Source organism: Carassius carassius, chromosome 40 (assembly GCF_963082965.1).
Source record: "Carassius carassius chromosome 40, fCarCar2.1, whole genome shotgun sequence".
NCBI classification, from domain to species: domain Eukaryota; kingdom Metazoa; phylum Chordata; class Actinopteri; order Cypriniformes; family Cyprinidae; genus Carassius; species Carassius carassius.
This window is the reverse complement of record NC_081794.1, coordinates 26,104,527-26,123,072: the sequence shown is the minus strand read 5'-3', so window position 1 is coordinate 26,123,072 and position 18,546 is coordinate 26,104,527. Positions and strand designations below refer to the sequence as shown.

Here is an 18,546-nt window from a genome sequence, read left to right as displayed (position 1 = left end):
AATGCACACAACAGAACAAGTCCTTTTCAGAAAGCCCTAAGGATGTATTTTAATGCTTCCACCCATTAGATGATAAATGAATGACAGCAAGGGAGCTAAAATAAAGCCTGAACTAGTCTGGTAGCCTCAATCACCTTTATTTGGAGGCTTTTTTTTAAATTTCCAATTTTATATTCATTAATTGCTACAAAACGTATTATGTTTGGACTGATTGCTTAGTCTAAGTAATAATAATAATAATAATAATAATAATAATAATAATAAATACAGGAACCAAATAATTTTCATTTAAATTTCAATGTTTCCTGCACCATTATTCAGCAGTGCTATGCATCTTTACGGAATCTCTACAGTGATTCAGCAAAATAAATAACAAAAGACTGGCCACTGCGAAATACAGACACTAAAAAGAAAACACATATTTCTCTTGATTGCAAAAAAAATAAAAAATCTATCAAAAACGATCACAAAACTGCCATCAAATCTTGAGTTAGTGACTCGAACTGGTCTGTATATAGATATATAATTATCAAATTTTATTATTTTAATTTTATAGCTTCATACATTTTTACACATTTTACTATTTATTTATTTATTTTAAATAAGGGTCAAAACAAGAATGCCGTCCATAAACAAACAAACAAAGAAAGGGAACAGGAATGGGAATTCGGAAGACGAGGAATCTCGGAGGACGAGAAGACTGGGATACGAAAGGAAAGGACTCCATACAGACAACATGAAAAGACTGGTAAATATAGGGAGGCTAATGACAATAGAGTGAAGGCACCTGGTGCAATTAGCAGGAGTGCAATTACTGTGATGAAAGGACAAGACTAGTGGAATTCTAGTGCCTACGGTGAAGTGCCTAAGGGGAAGTGAGCCCACTAGTGGACACCCAGGGAAACAGAGACTAGACAGCGTGACATGTAGCCTCCATTATCCATAATCAAAGATGTTTGGAGCAACCAGAACTCTTCCTTGAGCAATTGATGGAGAAGAGCCTTGATTAGACTGGTGACCAAGAAGCTGGTGGTCACTCTAGTTGACCTCCATGATCATATATGCAGATGGGAGAAATATACAGAAGGACAATCACTGTAACACTCCACCGATCTGGGCTTCATGGTGGTGTGGCCAAACTCAATCCTCTCCTCAGTGAAGATGCATAAAAACAAAGCAAAAAAGCACTTAAAGGACCCTCTGACTGTGAGAAACAATATTCTCTGGCCTGATGAACCTCGATTCCAAGCAAAATGTGAAGGAAAGGAATCACATGAAGGAAACCAGTTCTGCTCATCACCTGCAAAGTAGCATCCCAAAAGTTTCACGAGTTCACGCTTACATATAATTAGCTGAGGTATGGTATGTGTATTTGGCGTGCTGTCCGGGGAAGGGCTCCGAGCTCAGGAACGGCCCGAACCTTGAGTACCCCCCAAAAAGCAAATGGACAAGAGGACAGGCCCCAGATTAAGAATGCCCCCCAAAATAGCATTGAGTTCTGGCGGGGGCTGATTTTATTTTCTGAGAAGTCAACTCGTTGGCGGGCCGGAAGAGCCTACGTACTCCAATGGGAGCGACTTAAGCGTTGGGAAGGTAGGCCCTACCGGCTGCAGGTACTGGACTATGTGGTTAGAGGCGCCCGGTCGGTAGGGCTCGAGCCAATGCTCAACGGAGGCTCACAGCGTTGGAACGGTGAGTCCTACCGGCTGATGAGGAGGAGTGGCGTGGTATATTACTGGCTGATAAGCCCCTGCTATTCAGAGGCCGAAGGGCAAATGGCTGACTGAGAGAGCCCAGGAAGCCTCCGACTGGAAATTAAGACTCAGGACGACGGACGTCTGGGTCCTCTCAGTTTGGCAGATAAAAAGATTTTTGGGCTGACCGACAAGGAGACTCTTGCGACATCCGACGGGAGGTCGATAATCGGGACATCTGATGGATGAGACTCGCTTGCGGCCAGCAAGTGTTTGGCAAGGTACGAGTGATCGTGGGTCCGGAAAAAGTGGCAGATCTGAAAAACCCCGGTACAGATCTCTTCGTTGGAAGGAAGATTGGGTCTGTGATAGGATGACAGACAGAGCGAATCGAATGCTGATTAACCGTCAATGGATAGAGGTAAGTCAGCAATATTTATACTGTGGGACTGATTACTAGATTGTGGTCCACCTGTGTTGATTAGGCTAAGTATCTGACGCGCTTCTCCCGAACTTTGTTAACGAGAACATCATAAAGTGTGCTGGGAGCGGCCTTGTTCTGTGAGGCTGTTTTTCAGCGGCAGGGACTAAGGGACTCATCAGAGTAGAAGTTAAGCTCAATGCACCAAAATATAGAGATAGCCCTGATGAAAACCCAGTCCAGAGCATTCAGAACTTCAGACTTGGAAGAAGGTTCACCTTTCAACAGGACAGTGACCCTAAGCACACAGCAAGAGTGGCTTATAGACTACACTGTGTACTGTATATTCTTGAGTTGCCCAGCCACAGCCTGAGCTTGAACCAAGTCAAATATTTCTGGAGAAACCTAAACATGTGCTTCTGCCATCATCCAACTTGACAGCGCTTGAGAGGAGAAGAGGTGAGAAGAAAAATGGCAGATAATTGTCAAATGCTGATGAGCAAAGTTTGACGCATCATAGCCAAAAAACTTGAGGCTGTAAAGGTGCTTCAGCTAAGTACTGGGTTATGCAATGTACTTATTTCAGTTTTTAATTTTTAAAAATGTACAAAGTTGTGACAGTTCTGTTTTTGCTTTGCTATTATGGTGTATGGAGTGTAGATTAATGTGGAATAAAAAGTAATTTAAAGCAGTTTAACACAAGGCTGCAACATAACAAAATGTGAAAAAAAAAAACCGAAGGGGATTAAATACTTTCACAAGGCACGGGGTTAGGGTTAGGGTTAGGGTTAATTTTCACGCTGATGTGAATAAAAAAGGACGAACATACGACAAATAAATCAGCATAAAATATTGGTTTATCGGTACACGACAGCCAGCACAAGTACTATTATGGATTGATACATAACTTACTCCGCTGAACAGACATGTGAACCTTCAGAAGGTGGAGTTTGGTGGAGTTGGCCCTGGGGGATGAAACTGCACTGAAGATGGAAATATAAGTCTGAGCTATTACAGCTTCTATTTTGTACTGAACATATTTCTTATTTCCTTTGGTTGGATGTAAACACTGTAGAACACAGATTATTAATGCTGGACCTGGAATGCATAGCTGGCGGCAGATTCTGTGTTGGGTGGATGAAGAATGCCCGAATCTCAGGAAATTATTTGCTTCAGATATTGATTTGCTCTGTTTTCATTATGCTACGATTTAATGTTGGAGTTTTCAGGCTTGCAGCTTCACCAGTCATTTTCAGAATATAAAAGCATTCTAATTTTCTTTTGCGTTATTGAAAAGAAAAAAATAATATTATTAAACAACCTATAATTAATATGACATGCAAATCAAAGGCTACATCTGAACAGCATATGGCAAATACCTGTTTCCCTCCAATAACAAGTATGCAAGCAAATTGTATTTTTATTTACTTTAATCTCTAAAGCCTGTAACAAACTCTAAGTATGTGTACACAGATGTTTCAAGCTACGCAAGCAGGATTTTGTACATCATTCCAAAATGTCAGACTGAAGTTCATTAAAAAATGTAGGTGAACATGTAATTCTTACTGCTGCCACAAGAGGTGTTAAAGAGTGAAGTTTTGTCTTCTGCGTTTATACATTTGGAAGATGCTTTTATCCAAATTGGACTTGTGTTGCTTTGATAGCTACATTATGAACCAGTCAGGTTCAAAACTTTAAATTAAGTTCATGCAGCCCCCTGGGAATCAAAGCTACAGGAAACTATGATGTGATGTAGCCACTGGTCTATTTCATCTGAATTTTCAGGTAAAAACAATAAGATAATTATCTCTTTCAGGCAAAATTCCAGGTGAAAAATCTGCCAACTGCCTAATACAGGCAAATTTTGAAGGGAAAAATATTTGTTTTGTATTTGAAAACAAACTTGCCCATGTTCTGGATAATTCTGTAAAGTAAAAGATATTTCACAAGGCATCATAAGAGCAACAAAAAAAGAAAATGTTCTTTCAGTTATGACTGTGCTCAGTGCTACGAAAACACGTTGTGAATACAATCTTTTGGCGCTTTCCAGAGCGCAAACACAAATGCCCACTAGAGCGTTTACCAAATCTGTTTCACCAGTATCCTATTATTAAAGTTTTAAACTGAGGGTGCTTTTCACTGCGTGAGAAAACACACGTGTGGTGTGAGTGTGAGAGGGTGTTAAAAGTGTCAATTGGGTGATTTTCATGCCGAATGCGTTAGAGTTGGCAGCCCTACACTGTAATTCAGTATTTACCAGTAGTAAATGTATCTGTCTCACACATGTCCCGCTTTGTCCCACAAAATCGCACCTATTGTCCCGCAACAGATCTATTGTCAGGTGGTCACCCTAGAGTGAAAGGTGAACATTTAGCTAATTGTCTCTTTCAGGGGAAATTTGTTTTAAAAAAGTCTACCAATTATCTTTTTTCATGTGTATTTTCAGGTGAAACATCTGCCAACTGTCAAACAGTCTGAAGAGAATCATACTGAGAAAGTTCAGCATGATTATATCTGAATAGTAATAGCATAATATACAGTTCTGCTTGTGGACATTTGTTTCTACTTGCAGCTAAGTATCTTAAAATAATGATATCTTTGCCAAATGTGATACATCTATTAACTTTGATAAATACATTGATTAGTTCTTCTTCAGAGCATTCTCCCCAATACCAGACAGCAGATCGCAACTTCCGACTGAATTGTATTTAGCAGTTTTGTACGAAATGTGCATCAGACAATCTGTTAAAGAACTGTGGGCGTGACGTGAGACTAAGACTGTAGAAGTAGGCTTATTAAAATCGAGAAAGTTGAGGAAAACACCACAGTATGACAGACATCAGCACTATGACAGGAACAACACAATCCTTTTTTAGACAGGGAAATGCTATGAGTGCCGCATCAATTTATCTTGAGACTATCTAGCGCCCCTAATAAAGTAAGCTGTTACCTGAGGGAAAAAGCTCTTTAACTGCTGCTGACCTGTGTGGATGTGTTTGCAGACGTCAAGAACTTCCTTCTCCCTGCGGTAAGGAAGTGTGACTACGAGGACACAAATTGGACTTCCTCACACTGTTCGATTGTGAGAATGCCGCACACCCTCTGGCACCAATTACTGCCTCGGCTAACGCTCATCAACGGCTCGAGCCCGTGAGGATGCTTTGTAAGAACAACTCTCAATACAACTCCACAGCTGATTCCCGGACACAGACATCTAACTTCTGAAGTTCAGATTTTTCCCAAAGCTTTGCTGTGCTGAGGGTGAATAACTATCGCTTTGTAACTGACACCGAGGTGTGTGCAAGAAAATGGTTTGATCCATTCACCTTCATGTCGAGATAAGCTTATCAAAGGTGAAGACAAATATCAAGTAGATTTTGTAATTCTCCAGATCAAAGATCAACTTTTAAATTCTCAGGCAACTTGCCTGTGGCCTAAAGAAAAAGACAGGCAACAGATGAATAAATGCTTATTTTATGCCCCAAAAGAGTCATAAAAGGAAAGTTTTGCATATTTAAAAACAGTTTTGAGTGTCCAATTCGATTTTTTAGCACTTCTGTAGATTGATTCTGCTGTGGGATAAAAATAAAAAAAGGTTATTATATAGTTTGTATCTCACAATTCTGAGAAAGTAAGTAAGAATTGAAGGATGCAAAGTCATAATTTTGAGGAAAAGTAAGAATTGCGATGTAAACTGAAAAATGACTTTTTTGAATTCTGAGAATTTGTTACATTTAAACAGAATTCTGATTTAAAAAGTCAGTAATGCAAGATGTACTGTAAACCCAGAATTATGAGAAAAAATTTAGAATTTGCCAGATGTAAACTCGGAATTCAAAGAAAAATAAAGTAAGAATTGTGAAATGTAAATTCAAAATTCTGAAGAAGAAAAAAGTCAGAAATGCTAGATGTAAACTCTGCAATTCCGTGTTTTTTTTTTTTTTTTTTGTGGAGGAAATGCACAGACACACAAACTCAGAAAAGAACCCCCGAATTGTGAGATAAACAAAATTACTTTTTTTTTTTCGTCCTGTAGAGGAAATAAGTTTCCATATATTTCAATCACACACTGCCTGTCAAACTCCATGTGGATATTCATAACCAAAAGAAACAAGTAGATGTTCATATGCAAAAGAAAAAAAGTAATTTCCTCCCATCTCAACATTTTTCAGCCACAGAAACAGGCTCCTGGTGCTTTTTGGGTGATGGGGTGTAGAGATATGATTTTTGGTTTATGAAGCATACAGACGCAACCACAAACCGTAGAAGTGTTTGACAGATTGCAGCAGACTTTACTTTCACACCCACATCTGTTATTTCCATCATAATATTTTCTTTATTACCTCAAAACCACATAAACCTTGATGGTTTAGGTTAAGCGCACGCTACACTGAAGCTCCAATACCTGCTCCTGTGTAGAGATTCATGGTTTCTTTTGAACTTTTTATTCATCAAATAATCCTTAATAACAAAGTATATAAATGCTACTTCTTGAATATAAAGAAGCACAACTGCTAAAAAAAACATGTTTCTTGAGCAACATATTAGCATATTAGAATGATTCCTGAAAGAGCATGTGACATTGAAGACTGGAGTAATGATGCTGAAAATTCAGCTTTTATCATAGGAATAAATAATATTTTAAATTATATTCAAATAGAAAACCGTTATTTTGAATTATAATAATATTTAAAAATAAATCAAATCAGATAAATCAAATAAATGCAATCTTGGTGAGCATAAGCATATATAATTTAAAAATATTTAAAAAATCACACCAATACCAAACATTTGAGTGGCAGTGCAAGATAATGATTTTTTTTATTATCTGATCATATATCTGATCTTTTGCTCTATGGAAGACCTTAAAGGTCCCGTTCTTCATGATCCCATGTTTTAAACTTTAGTTAGTGTTTAATGTTGTTGTTAGAGTATAAATAATATCTGTTAAATTCTAAAGCTCAAAGTTCAATGCCAAGCGAGATATTTTATTTAACAGAATTTGCCTACATCGAACGACCAGTTTTGACTACATCCCTCTAGTTCCTGCAGTGATGACGTCACTAGAACCGTTTTTGACTAACCTCCGCCCACAGGAATTCACAAAAAAGGGGGCGTGGTCTTGTTGTGTTTGTAGTGTGTTTGTCGCCATGTCATCGAAATGCTGTTATTTTCATCTCTGAGTCCAATCATCTTTGTTTGGCCTTCCCAGGGATGCTGTACTTAGAGATCAATGGTTACAATTTATGTTTAACTCGGTTCCCGAAAATTATAATCCACATGTAAAACTATGTGCAGCACATTTTGCTGAGGACAGCTTCCTCAATCTCAATCAGTTTAATGCCGGATTCGCACAAAGATTATTCCTGAAAGATTGAGCAGTTCTCTCTTCTTCTGGAGAAGGCGATGTTTATGGACCACAACCGGTAAGTGTATTTTATTATTTAAGTTGGTGCGTTTACAGTTTCTGTAACTTATTACACAAAGGGCAACGCAGTTTAGCTTTGTTAACTAGATGGTAGGGCTGTGCAAAAAAATTGAATGCAATTTTCATGCGCATCTCGTCAGTAAAAACGCTCCTGTGATTATAAGTACATCTCCAGCATGTGCGTTCAGATCAGGATTGCCAGGTTTTCAAAACAAATCCTGCCCACTTGCTTCTCAAAACCAGGTCCAAAACTAGCCCAATCGCATTTCCAGGAGGGCAGCCTGCGCTCAGCTGGTGTCAAATCACAACACAGGAACCGCTGGCACAATCAGAACTCGTTACGTATTTCTGAAGGAGGGACTTCATAGAACAAGGAAGACATCAGCCCGTTTTTATGACAGTGAAAACAGCGTTATACAGATAAGTTAATTGTGTAAAAAATACTGTGTTTTTTTACATATGAAACATGAACACATGTTATATTTCACACTGTAAACACAATCAAAGCTTCAAAAAACCGTGACCTTTAATTCACGTGTGTCCCTATTCAAATTCAAATTCATCATTGAAGATTGACACCAATTGTTGAATGCATTAACTCAGTATGATTCTAAATAGACAAAATAAAGAGTGAGATTTGAGACATCTTCAGTGAATAACAAATTATATTTGGCATGTTTTGACAGAATTGGTACATTGCTCCTTTAAAACATGCAATGACAACACAAATATGGACATATATTTTAGTATAGTGAAGTAGGTTTCAAATTCATTTTGATTGACTTTGAAGTTTGATAACTGAATTTGTAGACGGTTCTAATGCTCTAGAGTTAGAGTCTGCATCTGATTCTAGTCAAAGGTATGATTCATCTGTCTGACCGGAAGGAAAGCTTTAAATCAGCGTTTTCTATGGCTTTACATCTTTACACAGTTACTGTAGGGTAAAGATATACATTACAGGTTGGAGAGACTCAAACTGGGTTACTGCTCCATCTGTGGAGAGAGTCTGAACTTGAGCGAGAGATTATTCAGGGTGGTATACGTCTAACAACTGTCATCGGCTATAGAAAGAGACCATTTGTCAAAGCTCAGTTGCTAGTCGAGATGCACCAGTGTTTTTCAGTGTTAAAAAAGTATATTGACTATATCTCAACCCCCTCTATAAACACACACACACACACATACAAATATACTCTCTCTTATACTGTCAGGAATACATCTCTCATAGCCTCTTAATAGAAATCTCTGAATGAAACTATATTGGACATGGCTGGGTTGACTAAAGAAACACATACTACTTAGTAGTTCTGCTCCCTGAATGAGCTTCCTATCTAAACTGCAAGTTAAGGCATCAAAGGCACATTTACAGCAGGGTAACATGGATGTACAGTTTCTTAACCTAATTTAATTACGATCCAAATGGCTAGACAAATTCGAGCTGTTCGGAGACAGAGAAATTGAGACAGCATTTAGAGAGAAACTCTTTTCAGACAGTTTAACTTACCCTGACACAACAGCTGGAGAACAACAGTCAAGACAACCTTGAGCGAATGATATTTTTACAAGAAGACAAAACAAAATACTGCATCTTTAGATTGGACTCTAAAGAGATATAACTGCAGTCTTATAAGCTGAATTAAAATACATTAAATTGAAATATGTCTGATAAATAATGAAAAGCATTCAAATATAATGAATAATCATTGCATGTTCACTCGAAAGTATATTTGTTTACTTATTTTTCTGGTTATATAACTCTCTTTTAAAATATTATTAATATTTATTCTAAAAAACTCAATATCGTGATTGAAAAATATTTACAATTAATGTCTGTAATAATTATATATGTATTTATTATTAATATTGTTGTTGCAGTTTTTTTATATGTCGTACATAACACTCTTTTTAAATATAATATTCAACCTCAAAATCAATATCTTAATGTAAACAATATTTATAAATAACCATATAGATATAATAATCTTTAATTATATTATGTAATAATATTTTATGCAGTTATTATTATTGTTATTATTATATGCACAATTTGCTAAATAAATCCTGTCTAAACAGACCACTAAACATTTATAAATACATTTGTATCTGCATTCATATATTTTTCATAAGACATGTCACATTCATTTGCTAAATAATTGTATAGGCATTAAGATATGAAAATTGTTCACAGCAAGAAGTATTAGCATGTTTTTCCTGCTTAGTAGAAGTTGAGCTTTTCAAGTGATATTGATTTTATTTTATAAGTCAAAATGAACTGAAGGTTACCAGGAGAACATTAACATTGTTCAGAATATCTATTGTCTTTATTAACACTTTTCAAAACTTCACTCTATTCTAAAGCACACTTGAAGTGTTAAACATGTAAAGGCATAGTAGCAAAGGTCAAATCTTTATCGTCAGTTCAGCCTCAGTCTCACAGAGCTTGTGCAGGAACTTTGCTGCTAAGATATTCCATTCACTTCCTCTCATTACAGACTTTGCCATCTGAAAGACAGAAAACCCTCTACAGGAGTGAACTTTTCATCTCACAAGGACTAATCTTTGAACGGCACTTGAGTGCATCTGCAATCTAATTCATCACTGCTTACCTGTAAGTGTCTGTAGCTAAAGACTTGTGATCAGGGAAGAGCACAGGTGTAGCAGACTGGCGCTCTGCTGGAGGGCAAGAGTGGTTGGAATTAAATTCAGCGCTATATGATACATCGCTCAGCTGCATCTGGATCCCTGGTCTGTTTTCAATTTAACTTGTTCACTGTGGGTAAATGTAATATTTTAAGGGGTCACTTCATGCTCTTTGATTGATTGGATTGCTGGGTGTGTAGATTTCACACTTTGCCATATAAATGCATCTCCACAAAATGGATCTGATCTAGTATCCCCGTGCTCGCTCATTTTTGGATTGCGGAGCTCACAAACTTTTGCATGATGATGTTTCTTTTGTAAAGAGCAAAGTTTATGTGGTGTGAATCTAAGCTTATAACCTTGTTTTAAACCTTGTTTTCCCACTTCTGAACTCAATGCATTCAAGTAAATGAAATGTTATTTTTACATGTACACCAATAGGTGGCACCATGATTGAACAAGAATACATTGTGTTTTTATGCAAGTTATGCCTAATATAATTCATAAACACAAAAAGACTCACATTTACATTAAAAAATGCAATGCAAATGCATTGATTACTGCATATCCAAGCAACTTCATTTATGACATTATAAACTTTTTGGTAACACTTTAGTATAGGGTCCAATTCACACTAATAACTAGTTGCTAATTAGCATGTCTATTATTAACATATTTGCTGTTTATTAGTGCTTATTGTAACAAGGAGTCGGAGGCGTTCAATCCATATTCAGCATTTATTCAACAGAAAGGTAATACAGGCAGAGATCAGGAACGGCGTCAGGTGTGTCAGGGATAACCAGAATCGTAACCAGAAACAAGCAGAGATCGGGACAGGCAGCGGAGAATCAGAGTCGGAATACACAGTCCAAAGGTCAAAACACAGGAATAACAAACACGGAAAAACGCTCGGAAATGTCAGACTGGCTAAACAAGACTTCGCAGTGAGTGAGAGTGAGTGTGCTGCTTTTATGTGTGTGTGTAAATGAGGTGCAGGTGTGGCAAGGAAATTGGCTGATGAATGAGGTGCAGGTTTGGCAGGGTGATTGTGATGCAGTGACTCATGGGTAATGTAGTTCGGGTGTGGTGCAACAGTATGAGAGGTGCTAGTGTCCAATTGACATCTGGTGGTTGATGGGTGGAATGGTCCTGAGTGGAGTGCCCTCTACTGAAGCTCATGGGTACTCCATCTAATGATCGTGACACTTATAAAGTACATATAATGCATGACATCCATAATCCTACCCAATACCCTAAACTTAACAACTACCTTATAAACTATTAATAAGCAGCAAATAAGGAGTTAATTGAGGCAAAAGTCATAGTTAATGGTTAGTTAATAGTGAGAATTGGAACCTAAAATAAAGTTTTTTTAAGCTATACTTGTCATTCGCCACCATTTTTGTGTAATATGTAAATGGTGCTTCTTGCTTAGTTCAGGGTTTGTCGATCTAAGCATAAAAGTCCACCGCTAAACAAAACATCACTGGGCTGTAAAACGAATGCTGAATGAAATCGTACAAAAAAAACAAACAAAAAGATTAGAATTCAAATCCCAAGCCTCCAAAATGTAAAGTAGTTAGAATTGGATTGTGCTGGTCAATCACTGAGTTCAATTAACTTTAGTTGTATGTTTCCATTCTCTTCATTTTCTTTTCATTGTGTGATTAAATGTATGAAATCATGTGTAAGTGCATTTTTTTGCCAATTCTGCACTCTGGAAATGTCTTAAAGCGTATGTATAATGTATACTAACAGTCACAGAGGGATAAAAGGGTCAGCTACACTCATTTATAGAAACACTTTAGTTTAAACACATGCATTATTAAATATTTCAAAGGTTCAGAGTTCAAAAGATTCCGCAAAACAGGAATGACCCTAAGATGCTTGGTATATAAAGCGTGTAGTATACATTAGTCAGATTACCAGAATCAAATAGCATAATTCGCTTGTACTGCATACTCATTATGGGTCTTCATTAAGCCCTCTTAAGCAGACTTCAGTGCACGCTCTGGTTGATTAAACCAAACTATGATTAAAAAGAGCTGAAATTTGAACTAATTTTGGTTTCATTTCATAAGCACAAATCAAACCCCTTTTCTTCCCACACACAAACACACAGACGGAGGGAGTGACAGCCTCGCTTCGGGTATTTGCTCAGTAAAATCTCAGCTGACAATCCTCTGATATTGTTATATCAAGTTAAATAAGAAGATTAAAGTAACAAAGTAAAAGCTGTTTAAAAAGAAACCAATGAGACAAGCAGATGCACTAGAAGCAGAACCTGAAAGAGTCTAGGGACTAAACAGGAAACAGAAAGCATTTCTATAAAGCCCTCTGATGAATGTTAGCCAAACAGCGAGCCAGAATCACAAAGGTAGGAAAATGGGTGCTGGGATCATAAATTCTCCCTCCTACCTGAAACGCGCCTGGGTGTCAAAAGTAGAGTGTGGATATTCCTGGACGCTGCAGCTGGCCTAGATATGCTCAACGCTGTTTGATTTGTCCGCAGCAGTGGCTTTTCCTTATGCTGGAAAATTCCCATTTCCTCCGGACTGATCCAGGTGGTCTCAAGAGCTAAAGTGTTGTTTAGATAAAACTGCAAATAAGAAAAGAGAAATCAGTTACAGAATGATGAAAAAATGGAGATTCCCCAGAAGAGTTGTTCTTATTTGCCCAAGAGCGGATATGAGGATTCCATTAAATATACACTGCATGGACCCACTTTATATTAGGTGGCCTTAACTACTATGTACTTACATTTAAATTAATCATACAATGCACTTATTGTTTACATGCATGCTTTTACATTGTACTAATATATTTTTAAATACTTGTATGTAATTACATCTGCAATTAATTTCTGTAATTACATTTATAATTACACCCATATTATATAAAAATACATTATATTATATTATATTACATACAAAAACTATGCATTTACTAAATATATATATATATATATATATTTTTTTTTTTTTTTTTTTTTTTGCATTAAACAGGATGAGACTCTTTGCATCAGTAATGACAAAAGATTAGGAGAAAACATTCTGAATTATGATAATAAATAATATAACTGTATGTTCCAGCAACTAGGCTTATAATTACTTTTTTCTTTTGATTTAGAGGTGAAATATGGCATTCTTGACAGGTTTCGTGAGATTCACAAAATATAATCAATACCATCCCATGAATGCTTCTTTTTACCTTGTAGTCAGGCACACGTTTTTCCACCCAGCCCTTGCTGTAATGTGGAGGCAGGACCGTCCGGTATACATGAGGAAACACTGGAAGTAGATCCACACTTGCAGAAGGTTGGAAACCCAACACATGAGGCCTGGACGGGATCTCCCACTGGGAAAGCCAAGCAGAAGAGAAGAACAAATTACCGCTGAGATCTATTCTGATCCATCTCATTAAGAAGAAGTGAAGAACTGCATCGGGCCTGGCTGGAATGAAAGATGTTAAGAAATCACTTCGGTCATTTATGTTTTGGAAGTCTTTTTGGAATAACACCTGCTGTTCTAAACCAACAGCAACAGAAGAAGTGATAAGTTCCCAAGTATCAGCACAAAACACGAAATGGTTTTCCCTCATGACATTTATGGCAGCAGACTTTTCTGGAACAGAGAATCCACTAAACCTCTTGTAAGTAGTTCTTTACTGTGAGATGATTGGGAAATTCACTTCATTTGCTGGCATCAGTGGTTCAATAAAGAAACTTTAACATCCATGGAACCTTTCAAAACCTTTTTTTTTTTATTATTAAAGGTTCTAAAAATATTGTTTTTAATGTTCTTTATACTAAGAAAAATAGCTGTGTGTGTGTGTGTGTGTGTGTGTGTGTGTGTGTGTGTGTGTGTGTGTGTGTGTGTGTGTGTGTGTGCAACTGAGCCACTTTGCATGCACAAAAACACACAAATAAACATACATACACACACACACACACACACACACTTCAAAGTAAATAATAATAATAATAATAATACTGCAAGATTTGTTGTTTCTCCTACTTTGTCTTTTCCTTATAGCATGGTCAGATTTGTCTGTAAGCATATTTTGGCATCTTTCTATAGTGCCACCCAACACAAAGAAAAAAAAATTATAAATAAATATATATAATTATTATTATTATTATTATTATTATTATTCTACACATTTAACTTGTGATAAAACCTAAAAATAAACAGGTTAAGTTTGTTACAAATGGTTATAGATTTCAGCCTATATGCCGCCATTGAGTACTACAGCCATATACTGTAGTGGCTATTGATATTTTTTATATTTTTATACCATATGTAACCAGATGTCACCAAACTCATCAAAAGTTTTAGGTTTTGGCTGTCCGAATTTACTGGGATTTTATTATTATTATTATTATTATTATTATTATTATTATTAATCTTTTATTTTAATTTTAATCTTTTACTATAAAAGTATCAGAAATATTAAATATAACTTAAAAATAAGCATATTCTATATAAAAATATGGTACTTTTAGAGGTAAATACATAAAAAAAAAATCACAAAAAATAAATAAATAAATAATTAATTGCTCATTTACTGAAAAGTTCCTTTGGGAACGCCCTACCCCCCCCCACACATATTTTTTTTTGTTTTTTGTTTGGCAAAAAAATGGCCTAAAAAAGGTTCATTGAATCACCAGTTTAGAGATTTTTTCTAAAGAACAAATAAATAAATTTTTGAATTTCTTTGTGGAAAACAAGCCACTCTGACGGTCAACTTTTATTTTCAAGAATGAGAAATGTGATGATCTGAAGGCCATGTATTCAAGATTATCTTCATTGTCAGATACTGTTGTTTTTGGCTGCCCTTCAAACTCAGTTTAAACAAACAACAATTATTTCATTATGAAATCAAAACTAGCCTTTTAATACCCATTCCTGATCCAAACTTTGACTTTGAAGCTAGGAAAGTTCTCTGCAGATTATGCTGTATTTTTCTGCGTTCAGCTGTTCTATTGCACTCGGCTCTGCGTCAATGCCTCTCTGCAGTAGCAGTCAATCAAATGCTTCTGAAGGCTGTCTGCAACTGAAGTCTCTGTTTAAATAATATACTCTTTCCTCCCACTGTCTCTCTCTCTCTCTTTCTCTCTATGGTTCCAGTACAGTGCGACTGAGTTCATGCTTGCCACCTCCTCTGAACGGTACTTTAATGATGTGAAAGTGCTCAATGCCAGGGCTGTGGAGCAGTGGTGATCATGCCTCTGCCCAGCACACAGATTAAATGTCACGCTGAGTTTGAGTCGTGAGGGGGAACCAACTGCGGATGTAAGGGTCATCTTTAGCGCAGCACCTCTAGTGGTGAAGCAGTGGAGATGAAGGGAGGTAATGCACAGAATTTAGATTTTTTTTGCTTTAAGGGTGGCATCAGTTCACCAAAAGTGATCAGATGTTATCAAAATCAAATATTGTCCTGCACATTTCAGTCCTTCCTGGCCATATTACTAAAGGCATACTCTAGCAGCTGCCAGTCCATCTGAAAAAAGGGAACTACTGTTTCAAGTTTTTATCAAGACCTTGACCTTGTCACCTTGACTAATTCATTACAACAGAAATTCCAAATGCTCAAATGAAGAGATTTCATTTTGTGCCAGTGATTGGAAAACACTACTTTTAAAGTAGCGATTTACAGCATATTTATATTTACTGAACAAATGGCAGATGCACATCATGTTTATGCAAAAATTACTATAGGATCACTGTCTAATACCACAGAAAAATAATGTTTTTGACCAAAAAAAAAAAAAAAAGTACAAAAAGGAAAAGTACATAGATTAAGATAGCAAAATATTACTCACCGCATGCACACACTAATAGGTGACATGATATTCGACCTGAGCCAGTTATACTGTCTTTACATGTTATTTTTATTATCATAAATGCCAGTTTCCCAGTTAGAAACTGAATATGAACAGCCGCTCAAGTTGTCTTTACAAATGGGAAACTGACATAATTTGAATATGTGAATTAGGTGAACCATAGACTTTTACTAAAAGAACAATTGCTTTAGTGAATTACATTTTGTTCCAACAACATATTCACTGGTTTTTCTTGCCAATACAGTCTTGTATATTTACATATATAAATAACGATGAATTTTGTTTGTATTTTACACAGCAAAAACAACACTTATTTTACAGAAACTTTATGACTAGATAACTATCTAGATGTGAAATATGTTTAATACATTTGGCTTTAATGAGATTTTTCCAATTCCCTTTGGAATTCCCCCAACTGGCAAAAAATCAACCTAGTGTCCTCCACCATTCATATTCCTTCCAACAAGAAAGCCCTTGACTTGCCCTATGACTTCTGAAGTGAGAAATAAGAATTTCCAGACAGCATGTGAAGACAGCAGCAACAAACTAAGATCAAAATGCAAGTTTTGTGGATTTCAGTCTGTTTGTTTCCTCTGAGATCTTCCAAATGCTCTCCTACAAGTTAACAAAATATACACATGTAAAATTGATTGTGTTTTCTTAGAAAATTGACCACAATTATGTATGACTCATCTTTTTCCACAGGGCTGTATACATTTTCTTTATTTCCCCCCAATAAACTGCTTTCTGGAATGAGAATCTTTCTCTCTCTGAGATCTCAACAGCAAGTAGCAAATCATTAGGGCAGGTGTGATGCAAACTAAAGGCTTCTGGCTATTTAAAAATAAGCACGAGTCCTTCAGTTTTTACCCCAGATTGCTGTTTCAATACGAAATCACACGTCATCACACCAAAAAAGAAAATAGTACTTGGGGTGTTTAATGCATCAAGATGGTATCTTAAAGCCTTTAATTCTTTAGCAATTTCAGTACTGACATTCACTTAATCAACGGGGTATTGTGTAATAAGCTGAATAGTGCTATATCTTAACATTACTTTCAGGTAAAATCTCCAGTAATAATTCATTACTTTTCAGGACATTGCCAGAATTTAAATTAAAGGCATACTGTATGTTTTGTTGGCATCATGTAACTCCATAGAGGTCCTAAAGCCTTACCCTGCAGCAACAGAGTAAAAGTCAAAAACTTTTAAGAGCAAAACAAAGTCATAGTGAAAAAGAAGTCCCTATGAGTTTTCAGTTGATTTGATAGAAGCAAATGTTTCTGGTGCAAAAACACGGGGGACTGAACATCCTGTCTATATTCTACATATTGCTATCTGTATTATCATATTCATTATCGTTACTGTTATATATGTATCAGCTCAGTTTCATATAAATGTTCAGTAGAGAAAGCGAGGCTTTTTATTTCAAGCCCTGTTACCTGAACACTGGGCAGACAGAACTGACTGATGGTCGCGGGTTCCGCGGCGGCCGCGCGCATCACGGGCACAAACGGATCGCAGGACATCTGCCATCCCGAGACCGTCTGAATCACCGGAGGAGGGCGAGAGGAGATGAGCACGGGAGGAGCCGCCCGACACAGTCCGGAGGAGTTTGGGACCATCCATAGCCACGGAGGAGCTTCGGCGCTCACGTGCCACAGCTGAGGCTGAGCTTTAACGCGCTGGACCGGGATCATTAGTGCTGCATTCTATATAGCCCAAAAGAAGGATGGATGGATACCGAGAAAGCTGTGACACTGGAAAAAACAAACAAAATCAGAAAGATAACTAGATATCGCATATTTAGCCGCACCCCAGCGACAAAAATAGACGGATTTATTTATTTATTTATTTAAATGCATGGTAAAAACTCAAGAGAATTCCGTAAGAGTCTGTATAAGCAAACGTGTGCACTGGTCACAGACAATCTTGCTGTAAACATGCAAAACTCATTTTGTTAGGCCTACTTTGAGAATCAGAATATGAATAAAACATATGCTCACTGAAACATAATAAACAGACTCCCCTCCCAAATTCTGCAGCACATGCATGCTCATGGGCTAAAACAGGTGGATGCGAAACGCATTATCAAAAAAAAAAAAGCGAAAATGGAAAAGTTATTCTGGCTCGTTCACTAAAATAAACCAACGTGTTTTTTCTAATGTGCTGTCCAAAAGTCTCTGAAAGTAATGCTTATTTTAGCACATAGGCCTAACAAAAGCACAAAAACGCATATGCATAAATTATGTTAACCACATAAGCAGAACTCATCACCACATGACTTGCCTGTTTTCTCCACAGATAATCCTAAACCTTAAACTGCTATCACGGAAATCAGAATCTGATAAAACTAAAATTAAAAAGTACATTGAAATCTAATAAACAGACCCCCCTCCTAAAATTCTGCAGCACGTGCATGGACTTAAACAATAATCAAGAGCTTTGCTGTCCTAACTTTAAAAAAAAAAAAAGTTATTCTGGCCCTTTTTTTTTAAGATGCACCAAAAATTAGATG

The 18,546-nt window shown here is 36.8% G+C and overlaps 1 protein-coding gene across 1 annotated transcript in view; it reads right to left on the bottom strand.

Annotated features, from left to right (window-relative positions):
* The window catches only part of tcerg1l (transcription elongation regulator 1 like), an 85,677-nt gene extending 67,899 nt beyond the window's left edge, over positions 1-17,778 (bottom strand). Inside the window, exons 1-3 of the mRNA XM_059532786.1 lie at positions 17,471-17,778; positions 13,394-13,540; positions 12,602-12,782 (exon numbers count right to left, since the gene is read on the bottom strand). Of these exons, the coding sequence (XP_059388769.1) occupies positions 12,602-12,782; positions 13,394-13,540; positions 17,471-17,728 (586 nt within the window). The 5' untranslated portion in view covers positions 17,729-17,778. The remainder of the gene's footprint in view (positions 1-12,601; positions 12,783-13,393; positions 13,541-17,470) is intronic.
* Positions 17,779-18,546: the final 768 nt, after the last annotated feature.